Consider the following 14616-nt stretch of genomic DNA (forward strand, 5'->3'; position numbering starts at 1 on the left):
CATTCTAACCAATGAGGGCTATACGCGTGTGAACAACCTAAGCATTACGCAACTTCTATTCGATCAAATAAGCCATACCATTTTTGTTAACCAAATTTGACACTTACATTCACCTCCATACAACAACTCCTTGTTTGGTGAGTGACACCACCTGCTGGAGAATACAGGTATCGCTCTCTCTTCGCCTCTGCTACAGTAGGCAGTATGTAACCTTTCACCAAAATGGAAACAATGCGTCACATTTTCAGACAAAATACATCAATTGTAATACTTATACTACTTGCAAAACTTCAAAAAAAAGTGACAGACAAAATTATATTAAACTACAGCAACTTTATTGGTAGGTCTCGACAAGGAATGAGTTTCTATGAGAGCAACATTACTAACCATCTCACGTCAAAGCTTCCGCCCCTGTAGCTACTGCTTCTTCTTCTTTGGTATTATGGCGGTCTGCAAATAAATGTTCTAGGTGTACTATTCTATAGCGTGAATGTATTACACTTCGTGAAAAAATGCCCTACCAACTAACCCTGCACCCACTAAAACCTCACCACTATACCAACTAACCCTGCACCCACTAAAACCTCACTACTATACCAACTAACCCTGCACCCACTAAAACCTCACTACTATACCTACTAACCCTGCACCCATTAAAACCTCACCACTATACCAACTAACCCTGCACCCACTAAAACCTCACCACTATACCTACTAACCCCGCACCCATTAAAACCTCACCACTATACTAACTAACCCTGCACCCATTAAAACCTCACCACTATACCTACTAACCCTGCACCCATTAAAACCTCACCACTATACTAACTAACCCTGCACCCATTAAAACCTCACCACTATACCAACTAACCCTGCACCCATTAAAACCTCACTACTATACCTACTAACCCCGCACCCATTAAAACCTCACCACTATACCTACTAACCCCGCACCCATTAAAACCTCACCACTATACCTACTAACCCCACACCCATTAAAACCTCACCACTATAGCAACTAACCCTGCACCCATTAAAACCTCACCACTATACCAACTAACCCTGCACCCATTAAAACCTCACCACTATACTAACTAACCCTGCACCCATTAAAACCTCACCACTATACCAACTAACCCTGCACCCATTAAAACCTCACTACTATACCTACTAACCCCGCACCCATTAAAACCTCACCACTATACCTACTAACCCCGCACCCATTAAAACCTCACCACTATACCTACTAACCCCACACCCATTAAAACCTCACCACTATAGCAACTAACCCTGCACCCATTAAAACCTCACCACTATACCAACTAACCCTGCACCCATTAAAACTTCACCACTATACTAACTAACCCTGCACCCATTAAAACCTCACCACTATACCAACTAACCCTGCACCCATTAAAACCTCACTACTATACCTACTAACCCTGCACCCATTAAAACCTCACCACTATACCTACTAACCCTGCACCCATTAAAACCTCACTACTATACCTACTAACCCTGCACCCATTAAAACCTCACCACTATACCAACTAACCCTGCACCCATTAAAACCTCACCACTATACTAACTAACCCTGCACCCATTAAAACCTCACCACTATACCAACTAACCCTGCACCCATTAAAACCTCACTACTATACCTACTAACCCTGCACCCATTAAAACCTCACCACTATTCCACTACTTTGGCCCTGTCTGATCCTACTCCAGGCCAGCAGCCTTGGAAGACGGGACACTATCGTTCAAAACATCTTGTAACTCTTCTGCAGTAAAATCTCATACACCAAAGTACTTCTCTGCACCTGCCCCCACAACATCTATCCTCCGTGATTTTACGTTCCATTCCTGCGGTACAGTTGACAACCATGAACGCCAACAAAAAAAAAAACTTACTGGAGACACATGTTATTCCTATCACTCTCTATTGGCCTCGGCCTTAGGATTCCTCACCCTGGACCTATCTTCCTCTACTACTCTCTTCACTGGCTCAGCATACGACACCTTCTGTACTACTCTGATTCTGGCAACCTGAACTTACCTTTCTCTCACCGGACACCTCTGATCTCCAGCACGATGGGTACCCCTACAGTTAACTAACACACACACACACACACACACACACATACACACACACACACACACCTTTTTCCACCAAGACAACACATTCTTTGTCTCATGTCCCACTGCACACTTCTCACATCTCCTTCCTGCACACTGCTTGCCCCTAAAGGTGTTTGGCATCTCTGGTATCGAGCAGGACTTGGATAGGTCTGTGCTATCTGGGATCCTTGCGACGTCCTTAACCTAAACTCTACCTAACCTATTTAACTAGGCAAGTCAGTTAAGAACAAATTCTTATTTACAATGACAGCCTACCCAGGCCAACTTTGCGCCGCCCTATGGGACTCCCAATCACGGCCAGTTGTGATACAGCCTGGAATTGAACCAGGGTCTGTAGTGACGCCTCTAGCACTGAGATGCAGTACCTTAGACCGCTACGCGACTCGGGAACACAAAACCTTAACCCTTACCATTTTACAAATGTCTACTTCAATGGGGGGGGGGGGTAGAGTCGTCCCAAGGATCCCGGATAGCACGGACCAGGTGGATGTATACACAGGAAATAAAGAACCTTTGTTTGTAAGAAGTTTGTAAACACTGGTCTGTGTTCATTACTTGGCTTTAACGTTGTAACCAACGTTGCACTACCACCTACTGTACTGTAACAGTAGCGCGCACAAAGAAAGGACAGGGCAGACTGGGAATGGATGGATCATGGACGGTCACATTTCCATCTGAAATGTTTAAAACATTGCACCCTCCTGGGTAGAGTTGTGTGGGGAAAAAAGGCTAACAGATTGTGGTGACTGCTTATTCCCTTTGAATTCAATTTATTTTTGTGTCAAATTGTCAGTTGGCAACCCATCCCTTACAGGACTAAATCGACACAAAAATTAGAATAATTCACTGATAACTCAGTGATTATACTTCCTGTGTTCTGTGCAGGTCACATCGCATAAAGACTGAAGAAATCAACACATTATAGTAAAAAAGGTCACAGCACATGAGCATTGGAGGGGTGACAATTTATACTTGTTTAAATTCAAAATGCATACGGGTCTACCTCTGTTGTGCTTATTTCAATCTCTCTTGTAGACTTACATATTGTCAATGGGTTGCTGTACAATGCTGACAGAAAACAAAATGCAACATTTGACACAAAACAGAAAAAAAATTAAATAATATATATTAGACACACACAAAACTGCTAGATGTTACAAATATGCAAAAAGGGAGAGTAGCAAAAGATGGATGCCAACTTGTCGGTTGACTAGAACCTACAACCAATTGCAAGCCATTAATGTTATCAATGTTGAGCGATAAAAAGTCCGAGTGCATCTCAGAAGTGTGTAAAAACCAAGAACTAAGAACACGAATCTCGCTGATGTTTCCTCAATGTGTTTTTCCGTTGAAATGTCTTCCCACAAGCCAAACACTTATGAGGCTTCTCTCCTGTGTGCCTCAACATATGTCGTTTTAGATGAGTCTGAGTGAAACAGCGTATTTTACACATTGTGCAGGCAAATGGCCGCTCTCCTGTATGACTCTGTTGATGGACTTTCAGGTTACCCTTCAGACTAAAACTTTTGCCACAGTCTGTGCAAATGTACGGCTGTTCTCCGGTGTGTACAAGTGTGTGTTTTTCCAAGTTAGACAGAGATGTAAAATCTTTACCACATGTGTCACATAGATGTCGTCTGTCAATATGAGAACGAATATGATTGCGTAATTTCTTATCTTCAGCAAATATCTTGCCACAAAACCTACAGGTGAACCCATCTCCTGTGTGACATACCATGTGTGCTTTCATTTTATTTTCACTCGTGTACTGTCCCTGACAATGGGGGCAGGAGAAGACAGCTTTTTGTTCTGTGGGAACATTCTCAGGTACGGCGAGATTACGATGATTTGGCCCACAACCGCTCTTAATTCCCTGATGTCTCTTCAAATCGCTGGCGGTACCAAAGCTCTTTGAACATATGGTGCACAAGAAGGGTCCCTGACCCTGTGAGTGACGTCTCAGATGCTGCATCATGGTCTTTTTATAAGCAAAACATTTTGAGCACAAAGGGCATGTTCTAGACATTAGAGAGGCTGGGGGGGTGGAGATGCCAGGTGGCTGCGTCTGAGTGGGGGGAGCATCAGAGGTTGTTGGGTTCTGGGGTGAAGTGCTGTGGCTCTGGGGAATCTCTGTCCCATTATCCCTTGGAACCAGAGAACTGCTTCTGTCCGCTGGATCAACCTCCTCTGGATCAACCTCCGCTGGATGCTGGTTTGGATCAACCTCCGCTGGATGCTGGTTTGGATCAACCTCCGCTGGATGCTGGTTTGGATCAACCTCCGCTGGATGCTGGTTTGGATCAACCTCCGCTGGATGCTGGTTTGGATCAACCTCCGCTGGATGCTGGTTTGGATCAACCTCCGCTGGATGCTGGTTTGGATCAACCTCCTCTGGATGCTGGTTTGGATCAACCTCCGCTGGATGCCGGATTGGATCAACCTCCTCACTCCAGTCTTGCTGTCCTCTCTGAAAGTGAATCTCCTCATACTCCTTTGGCTGGCATTGCTGCAAGTCATTTAAGTAGTTAATGTCTGTGTTGCAAGACTGAGGGATCTCCATCTCATTTCCCCCTGCAGGTAGTTGCTGTTGTCTTTGGTTCATCTCCTGACAAATGTTTGCTTGCAGCTGCGTTGTTTGAGAAGTAATTTTCCTGCACTCATGACATTTTCTTGAATCTGGAATACTCAAACAATTCTTTGAGTGTTTCTGAAGATCTAATTTGCTTGAGAAACTTTCCCCACAATCATGGCACAAGTAAGACAGTATATTGTGTTGAAATCTTAGGTGCTTTCTCATGGTCTCTGCAGTATCGAAAGTTTCATTGCACAAAAGACATGTTCTGTAGTCCTTGTAAAACTGTACCTGAATGGGCAGAGCATTGGAGGTTGTTGGGTTCTGGGATGTAGTGCTTGAGGGCTGCGGTATCACTGCAGCTATAAGTGTGTTGGCCTCTGGGTGTGCCTTCCTGGGGAATTGCTGTTGGTTCACCTCACACTTGTTTGGCTCAGAAAGATCAAAGGACTTATTACACAAAGAGCAACAGAAAAACGTTTTGTGTTTCTTGTGTATCTTCAGGAGTTGACCATGTTGGGATTTAAGGTGCTTTCTCAAATAATTTCTACTATAGACAGTTTTATGACACACACGGCATGTCCTGGCTTTGGCCGACTCTGATAGCTCCGTGCACGCTAGCTCCGTCTGATCCTCCATGGATGGCGTAGATATGTTGTCCTCTTCTGGTTGAGCTGCCTCCTCACACACATTCTGCTGATGTTTCTGTAAGTCCTCATGGTGTTCAAAGTCTTGTCCACACTGGGTGCACTTGGAAGGGCTCTGCTCATTGTGAGATCTCATGTGTGCCGTCAAATCCTTTGCTTCGCTGAAAGTCTTTCTACACAAGGAGCATATTTTGACACGCTTGCTTCTTTTAGGCTGCCCTGAGGTAGGGGATGGGTCAGGGTCCAGAGAATACTGAGGTTGACCATCAGGCACTTCATTGATGTTACTCTCACTCTTTTGTGATATGACCTGTCCTCTTCTCTGTCCCACTTTGTCAATCTGAAGCCTCTCTCTCCGCGGTGTTGCAGAGACCTCGGACACAGATAAAAGCATATCAGCAATATCAAGTCTGTGCAACAGCACTGTTGGCTGATGGAGCCGACAGGAAGTAGACAAACTAGAAATATCCTGCACTTCCTGTTGGCTGCTGTGTGCGTTTCCTTGGATTTTCAGCCCACTGTCAGTGTTAAGGTGGTGAAAATATGTATTATTTTCCATCTCTTTTGCTAGCTCTTTACCTGGTGTGTTGTATTTAATGTTTTTCTCTGTAGTTTCATTGTATATATGCCCTGCCTCTGAAGAAGCAGACTCCACCTCTTTGTGCATAGGCTCCACCTCTTTGTGCATAGACTCCACCTCTTTATTTACAGTTTGGTCTGAATCAATCCCCAGTTCTAACAAAGGGGTCATCTCTGATTCATTGTCAGATGAGACAGGTCTCATACATTGCTGCACAGGTTCTGATTGGACGTCTGGGTCAACTTTGATTGGGATTTGATTGTCGCCAGAAAACAGACCTGAGGACAGGATGACAAGAAAAGTCAATATATAAAAAATAAACATCAAAGGCTAACATGTTATATCCTCATATGGAGTGGCTGCAGATCCGACTTTTCTAGACCCCTCCTCCCGACGGCTAAAGGTCCAGAAGATTGCATGTGCGGGATTCTCTAGTCTTCGCTGTCTCTCCTCTACTCCTAGAGAACAGGATGCTCTGGTGAATGGTGCATGTTTATTCAAGTTAGATCAAAGTCTGAATAGTATTCTACATAACACAACCAAATATAATAGCATAGTATAATGCTCACTGTAGGCTACATCATTCAAAACAACACTGTAGGCTACTTAATTCAACACAACACTGTAGGCTACTTAATTCAAAACAACACTGTACAACTCAAGAAGATCTAAATGCATATCTCCATGAACTCTGAGATGAAATGGTTGGTATGCAGAGATGCTGCACGGACGTTCCACTGGTAAAACTTTAAGAATTGTCATTCACGTCTGACAGTCAGAAATGTGAAGGGAGGTTTTCTACTAGTAGAGCAGAAGACAATAGAAGAAGAAAAAGTCTATATTAAAACATTAAAGCCAAACGTTAAAATGTTACAGGGCCATCTGATAACATTAATTCCTGTCCAAAGTGAAGGGAGGTTTTCTACTAGTTTGAGCAGAGACTGTGCGTAAAGTAAAGAATCCCCCACATGTGCAGAAGCTTCGGGACTTTGAGCTGTTGGGAAGAGGGGTCCAGAAAAAGTTTCAATCAAATAACATTATCTCCTGTCCGAAGCCTATTTCTCCTACCATTGGTGTCTACATGTCCACATGTGTTGTGGTGCTGGAGAAGGGTCTTCAAAGGCTGAGGGTGGGATACACACTGCACACACTCCTCCAGGACAGAGGGGTCAGGTAGGAACCAAGATGCAGTCTAATGGGAAGAGAGAGGATGGCTTTTAAAAAGACCAATGTATCCCATTTTAGATTATAACATAAAAACATGTGGTAGCTTTTAAGATATGTGTCTTTGTGCATATTTTCACTCTGTTATAACCATCTAGTTATTCACTTAAAGGGCATTTGTCATTTAAGGACAAATATCTGTGCAGTGAATTTTAAAAACAACTGTTATGACAGTATATCAGCATAGGTAATAAGATGTTAGCATGGTCCCTGATGAAAGTCATAAGATGTTAGCATGGTCCCTGTTGAAGGTCATAAGATGTTAGCATGGTCCCTGTTGAAGGTCATAAGATGTTAGCATGGTCCCTGATGAAGGTCATAAGATGTTAGCATGGTCCCTGATGAAGGTAATAAGATGTTAGCATGGTCCCTGATGAAGGTCATAAGATGTTAGCATGGACCCTGATGAAGGTCATAAGATGTTAGCATGGTCCCTGATGAAGGTAATAAGATGTTAGCATGGTCCCTGATGAAGGTCATAAGATGTTAGCATGGTCCCTGATGAAGGTAATAAGATGTTAGCATGGTCCCTGATGAAGGTCATAAGATGTTAGCATGGTCCCTGATGAAGGTCATAAGATGTTAGCATGGTCCCTGATGAAGGTAATAAGATGTTAGCATGGTCCCTGATGAAGGTCATAAGATGTTAGCATGGTCCCTGATGAAGTTCATAAGATGTTAGCATGGTCCCTGATGAAGTTCATAAGATGTTAGCATGGTCCCTGTTGAAGGTAATATGTTAAGATGTTAGCATGGACCCTGATGAAGGTCATAAGATGTTAGCATGGACCCTGATGAAGGTCATAAGATGTTAGCATGGTCCCTGATGAAGGTAAATAAGATGTTAGCATGGTCCCTGATGAAGGTCATAAGATGTTAGCATGGTCCCTGATGAAGGTCATAAGATGTTAGCATGGACCCTGATGAAGGTCATAAGATGTTAGCATGGTCCCTGATGAAGGTCATAAGATGTTAGCATGGTCCCTGATGAAGGTCATAAGATGTTAGCATGGTCCCTGATGAAGGTCATAAGATGTTAGCATGGTCCCTGATGAAGGTAATAAGATGTTAACATGGTCCCGGATGAAGGTAAATAAGATGTTAACATGGTCCCTGTTGAAGGTAATATGTTAAGATGTTAGCATGGACTCTGATGAAGGTCATAAGATGTTAGCATTGTCCCTGATGAAGGGCATAAGATGTTAGCATGGACCCTGATGAAGGTCATAAGATGTTAGCATGGTCCCTGATGAAGGTCATAACATGTTAGCATGGTCCCTGTTGAAGGTAATAAGATGTTAGCATGGTCCCTGATGAAGGTAAATAAGATGTTAGCATGGTCCCTGATGAAGGTAATAAGATGTTAGCATGGTACCTGTTGAAGGGTTGGTGCTGGAAGCAGCTTCTCCAGCCTGGAGAGGAACTCCCACACCAGAGTCTGCAGTGCTGAGTCATACTTGGGGCCAAATTCCTCTGGAAACACACTCTATGAAACAAACAAGTTTTTTTTCTTTTTTAAGCTTTTACCCTTTTTTCTACCCAATTTTGTGGTATCCAATTAGTTGTTACAGTCTTGTCCCATCGCTGCAACTCCTGTACGGACTCGGGAGAGGCGAAGGTTGTGAGCCGTGCGTCACCCGAAACAAAACCCAACCAAGCCGCACTGCTTCTTGACACAATGCCCACTTAACCCGGAAGCCAGCCGCACCAATGTGTCGGAGGAAACACCATGCACCTGGCGACCGTGTCAATGTGCGCTGCACTCGGCCCGCCACAGGAGTGGGACAAGGTCAACCCTGCCAGGCCAAACCCTCCCCTAAACCGGACGACGCTGGGCCAAATTGTGCGCTGCCCCATGGGTCTCCCGGGTCGCATCTGGCTGCAACAGAGCCTGGACTCGAACCCAGAAACTCTAGTGGCAAAGCCTTAGACCACTGCGCCACTCGGGAGGCCTTAGACCACTGCGCCACAAATCCTTAGACCACTGCGCCACTGGGGAGGCCCAATAGTCAGTACTTTTTAAAAATCTAAGTTTCACTTCCTTGTAAAAGCATTCACTCTTGGAGTCATCATCATCAAGGACTCTTGGAAGATTAGTGCAAATGAGGACTAAATGAGATCCTAATCAAATCAAATCTAAAATCATCAGCAGCTCCTAAGTTACAACACTGACCTGAAAGAAGTGTTGTTTCTCAACTGGGTCTTCCAGCAGAGTTTGAATCAGCTTCCGGAAAGTTAATTCTGATGCCTCCATCTCAGGATCAGAAATCTACAGCAAGTATGGACAGCTCAGTCAATAAATTCAACTAAGTAGCAGCGTTACAAGTCTTGATCTGTTACTGGGTAGTACTAACCTCCTTGTCCCTATGAGTGATGATACAGGTCTTCATCCTGTTCAGGTGTGGCTGGATGGTCTCAGGGTTGGCTAGGTGATCAGAGCGACACAACTCCAGAACCAGCTGATGAAGTAAAAGTTAGACTGGTGGGTAGGCCAACAAAACAAAACAGAGCACTGACATCAGGAGATGAGAGTTGAGGAACTCTGGAGGCTCCCTCGTCTCCAGCCATCAGCACCATCTCTCACCTGTGCTCGCAGCCCCATGATGAGTTGGACTCTCTCCCTGTAACTCATCATATCAGGAACTATCTCCAACACAGTGGTGACAAACTCCTCCACCAACCCGTAGTCCATTACGTCTCTCTGCTGAACAACTTGCCATAGAGCTGCAGACACCAGCCGCAGTGGAGGAACTAACAGACGCAGAGATGATAGGGGGAGAGGGAGACCTACAGCAGACACATTCAGTTAGCTGGATAACAGAGATGATAGGGAGACCTACAGCAGACACATTCAGTTAGCTGGATAACAGAGATGATAGGGGAGAGGGAGACCTACAGCAGACACATTCAGTTAGCTGGATAACAGAGATGATAGGGAGACCTACAGCAGACACATTCAGTTAGCTGGATAACAGAGATGATAGGGGTAGAGGGAGACCTACAGCAGACACATTCAGTTAGCTGGATAACAGAGATGATAGGGAGACCTACAGCAGACACATTCAGTTAGCTGGATAACAGAGATGATAGGGGTAGAGGGAGACCTACAGCAGACACATTCAGTTAGCTGGATAACAGAGATGATAGGGGTAGAGGGAGACCTACAGCAGACACATTCAGTTAGCTGGATAACAGAGATGATAGGGGGAGAGGGAGACCTACAGCAGACACATTCAGTTAGCTGGATAACAGAGATGATAGGGGAAGAGGGAGACCTACAGCAGACACATTCAGTTAGCTGGATAACAGAGATGATAGGGGGAGAGGGAGACCTACAGCAGACACATTCAGTTAGCTGGATAACAGAGATGATAGGGGTAGAGGGAGACCTACAGCAGACACATTCAGTTAGCTGGATAACAGAGATGATAGGGGCACCTACAGCAGACACATTCAGTTAGCTGGATAACAGAGATGATAGGGAGACCTACAGCAGACACATTCAGTTAGCTGGATAACAGAGATGATAGGGAGACCTACAGCAGACACATTCAGTTAGCTGGATAACAGAGATGATAGGGGAGAGGGAGACCTACAGCAGACACATTCAGTTAGCTGGATAACAGAGATGATAGGGAGACCTACAGCAGACACATTCAGTTAGCTGGATAACAGAGATGATAGGGGTAGAGGGAGACCTACAGCAGACACATTCAGTTAGCTGGATAACAGAGATGATAGGGAGACCTACAGCAGACACATTCAGTTAGCTGGATAACAGAGATGATAGGGGAGAGGGAGACCTACAGCAGACACATTCAGTTAGCTGGATAACAGAGATGATAGGGGTAGAGGGAGACCTACAGCAGACCCATTCAGTTAGCTGGATAACAGAGATGATAGGGGGACCTACAGCAGACACATTCAGTTAGCTGGATAACAGAGATGATAGGGGAGAGGGAGACCTACAGCAGACACATTCAGTTAGCTGGATAACAGAGATGATAGGGAGACCTACAGCAGACACATTCAGTTAGCTGGATAACAGAGATGATAGGGGGAGAGTGAGACCTACAGCAGACACATTCAGTTAGCTGGATAACAGAGATGATAGGGAGACCTACAGCAGACACATTCAGTTAGCTGGATAACAGAGATGATAGGGAGACCTACAGCAGACACATTCAGTTAGCTGGATAACAGAGATGATAGGGGGAGAGTGAGACCTACAGCAGACACATTCAGTTAGCTGGATAACAGAGATGATAGGGGTAGAGGGTGACCTACAGCAGACACATTCACTTAGCTGGATAACAGAGATGATAGGGGTAGAGGGAGACCTACAGCAGACACATTCAGTTAGCTGGATAACAGAGATGATAGGGGTAGAGGGTGACCTACAGCAGACACATTCACTTAGCTGGATAACAGAGATGATAGGGGTAGAGGGAGACCTACAGCAGACACATTCAGTTAGCTGGATAACAGAGATGATAGGGGTAGAGGGAGACCTACAGCAGACACATTCAGTTAGCTGGATAACAGAGATGATAGGGAGACCTACAGCAGACACATTCAGTTAGCTGGATAACAGAGATGATAGGGATAGAGGGAGACCTACAGCAGACACATTCAGTTAGCTGGATAATAGAGATGATAGGGGCACCTACAGCAGACACATTCACTTAGCTGGATAACAGAGATGATAGGGGTAGAGGGAGACCTACAGCAGACACATTCAGTTAGCTGGATAACAGAGATGATAGGGGAAGAGGGAGACCTACAGCAGACACATTCAGTTAGCTGGATAATAGAGATAATAGGGGCACCTACAGCAGACACATTCAGTTAGCTGGATAATAGAGATGATAGGGGCACCTACAGCAGACACATTCAGTTAGCTGGATAACAGAGATGATAGGGGTAGAGGGAGACCTACAGCAGACACATTCAGTTAGCTGGATAACAGAGATGATAGGGGGAGAGGGAGACCTACAGCAGACACATTCAGTTAGCTGGATAACAGAGACCTTCCTATAGGCCTGTTCTTTGATAACCCTTTCTTGGCAGGTATCTTATGAGTAGTCCAAGGAAAAATTATAAGATCCGATGACAGTATCGTAATGTGTTTTCTGACCCTCCCTTGGTCGTATTCCCGCGGTGCAGACATCTCAGAGATCAATTGATAAAAACTCTGATTTACCACCCCAAAATACACCTACACAACATCTATTTGCGCCTCTTCCGGATGGACACTACAAGTGTAATGGATGCGCTCAATGCAATGGCACTTACAAATGTAGATCCTTCAAACACCCCCAAACAGGGAAACAGATCCCAAACAATGTTGTTATCAAGTACTCCACTAAGGCAGTTATTTATCTTTTAACTTGTCCTTGTGGTAAAAATGATGTGGGTAAAACGAAGCGCAAATTAAAAGTACGAATCTCAGAGCATCGTAGCACCATTCTTATGATTTTACTAGTCATTGTAAATGTTTGCAGGCTCATGTAGCCAAATTGTATCTATGATCGTATATCCATTTATGTTTTTTACATGTTCTCTTTATATCTGTAAAGCAACCAATGATATCAAGCCACACCGGGCCATGATTACAGACACCTGTGTGTCCTTTGACACTATATAAACGAGTGACCCGCAGTGTTTGTCATTATACCCTGAGGAAGACAGCTTGTCTATCCAAACGTTGGTTATTAAATTATTATATCTGAGCTCCTAGAGTGTGCGGCTCTGTTTTTATTTTTCAAGCGTTATATTCCGCTAGCCAGCACCTCGCCTAAACAGGTGTGCGTTTCATTCACCTCCAGGTCAAGTATTTCTCTCTGATTTCTACTATATGAACAGATAACTTACAGCTGGTTGGTGGAAATGTGACTTAAATGCCTCTAAATATCAGACTCGTGAGATTATGCAAACTGAACTTCAAAATTGCTTTACACTTCAAACCCTCAAAGAACGTGCCACCAAAATGTAAACAACGGAGCGTATAAATAACGTTTTCAGACAACATTATACACCAAATGTATGCTAGGCCTCGACAAGGAATGAGTTTCTATGAGAGTAACATTACTAACCGTCTCTCGTCAAAGCTTCCATCCGATGCCGTTTTTTTGCATTTGCAACTAAACAGCGTTGGGCATCTCTGGCATTAAACAGGATTTGGACGTAAACACGGGAAATAAAGAACCTTTGTCGTAAAAAGGTCGTAAACACTGGTCTCTGTTCATTCATTGGCTGAAACGTCGTAACCAACATTGCACTGCCACCTACTGTACTTTTTATTCAGAACATTGGGCCCTCCTGGGAAGAGATTTACCACACATTTACTGAACAAATATACAGTGATTCATGTTTGGGGAAAAAAGGTTGACATTTTGTGGCTTTCCCAACAGTTAATTATTCTATGTTGTGTGTAACATGTATGGGGCAAAGTGGACATTCATTACTGGATAGTAACACATTATCATTGTGAAACACCATATTTATTTTTAACCCTTATTTTAAGAGGTAAATTGACTGAGGACACATTCTCATTTACAGCATCAACCTGGGGAATAGTTACAGGGGAGAGGAATGAGAATTGGAACCTGGGGATGATTCGGTGGCCATGATGGTATGAGGGCCAGATTTGGGAATTTAGCCAGGACACCAGGGTTAACACCCCTACAATAAGTGCCAGGGGATCTTTAGTGACCACAGAGAGTCAGGATACCCATTTAACATCCCATCCAACAGATGGCACCTTACAAAGGGCAATGTCCCCAAACACTGCCCTGGGATATTATTTTTAGACCAGAGGAAAGAGTGCCTCCTACTGGCCCTCCAACACCACTTCCAGCAGCATCTGGTCTCCCATCCAGGGACCAACACTGCTTAACCTCAGAGGAAAGCCAGCAGTGGGATGGTATGCTGCTGGCAACATGAACCATATAGCATCTTACATCCTTTGCAAGTCATATCTTAACAGCAATACCAACAGGCATAAGCTTTCTGACATATCTAGAGGTAAACCCAGCTCTATGCTTCTCTTATAACAAAATGGAGGGGTGAAAAAATCTATTTGTTTACATTCAAAATGCATATGGACTACTTATTTTGTGCTTATTTCAATCGTGTAGTCTTACATTTGCAGTTTGTAAAGGATATTGACAATGTGTTGCTGTACAATGCTGACAAGCAACATGCAAAAAAAAAAAAACAAGCAAAAACCCAACATTTTCCAGTAGTGGAAAAATACTACATTGTCATACTTGAGTAAAAGTGAGTCACCCAGTAAAATACTACTTGAGTAAAAGTGAGTCACCCAGTAAAATACTACTTGAGTAAAAGTCCAAAAGTATTTTGATTTTAAATGCTAAAATATACTTAAGTTTCCTTATATGAAGCAAACCAGATTTACAGAATAAAACACTCAGACATCATTTACAAAC

At 43.9% G+C, this 14616-nt stretch overlaps 1 protein-coding gene across 4 annotated transcripts; it reads right to left on the bottom strand.

The window, feature by feature from the left end:
* Nucleotides 1-2885: 2885 nt before the first annotated feature.
* Nucleotides 2886-13371, bottom strand: LOC115170149 (zinc finger protein 16). Of its 4 annotated transcripts, none has more exons than XM_029726486.1 (8): nt 13261-13371; nt 9750-9952; nt 9520-9624; nt 9339-9434; nt 8541-8651; nt 7010-7133; nt 4502-6219; nt 2886-4324 (listed from the first exon to the last, which is right to left on the bottom strand). In XM_029726486.1, exons 1-8 carry the CDS (start codon nt 13280-13282, stop codon nt 3446-3448), a joined length of 3258 nt encoding a protein of 1085 aa, XP_029582346.1. In that variant the 5' UTR covers nt 13283-13371; the 3' UTR covers nt 2886-3445. The 4 variants fall into 4 exon arrangements, with proteins under 4 accessions (XP_029582346.1, XP_029582343.1, XP_029582344.1 ...); XM_029726483.1 differs by having other exon boundaries at nt 4367-6219; nt 13261-13370; XM_029726484.1 differs by lacking the exon at nt 13261-13371 and adding exons at nt 11180-11562; nt 11832-11951 and having other exon boundaries at nt 2886-6219.
* Between the last annotated feature and the right edge of the window lie 1245 nt (nt 13372-14616).

The sequence above is a fragment of the Salmo trutta genome, chromosome 31, assembly GCF_901001165.1.
Source record: "Salmo trutta chromosome 31, fSalTru1.1, whole genome shotgun sequence".
Classification (NCBI taxonomy): domain Eukaryota; kingdom Metazoa; phylum Chordata; class Actinopteri; order Salmoniformes; family Salmonidae; genus Salmo; species Salmo trutta.

Excerpts from the sequence above, each read along its gene's own strand:
- LOC115170149 (XM_029726482.1), bottom strand. The coding sequence starts at position 13,282 with ATGGAAGCTTTGACGAGAGACG. Across the intron at positions 9,953-13,260 it reads GGAAGCTTTGACGAGAGACG|GTCTCCCTCTCCCCCTATCA; the intron begins GTTAGTAATGTT and ends TGTCTGCTGTAG. Across the intron at positions 6,220-7,009 it reads TGGACATGTAGACACCAATG|GTCTGTTTTCTGGCGACAAT; the intron begins GTAGGAGAAATA and ends TCCTGTCCTCAG.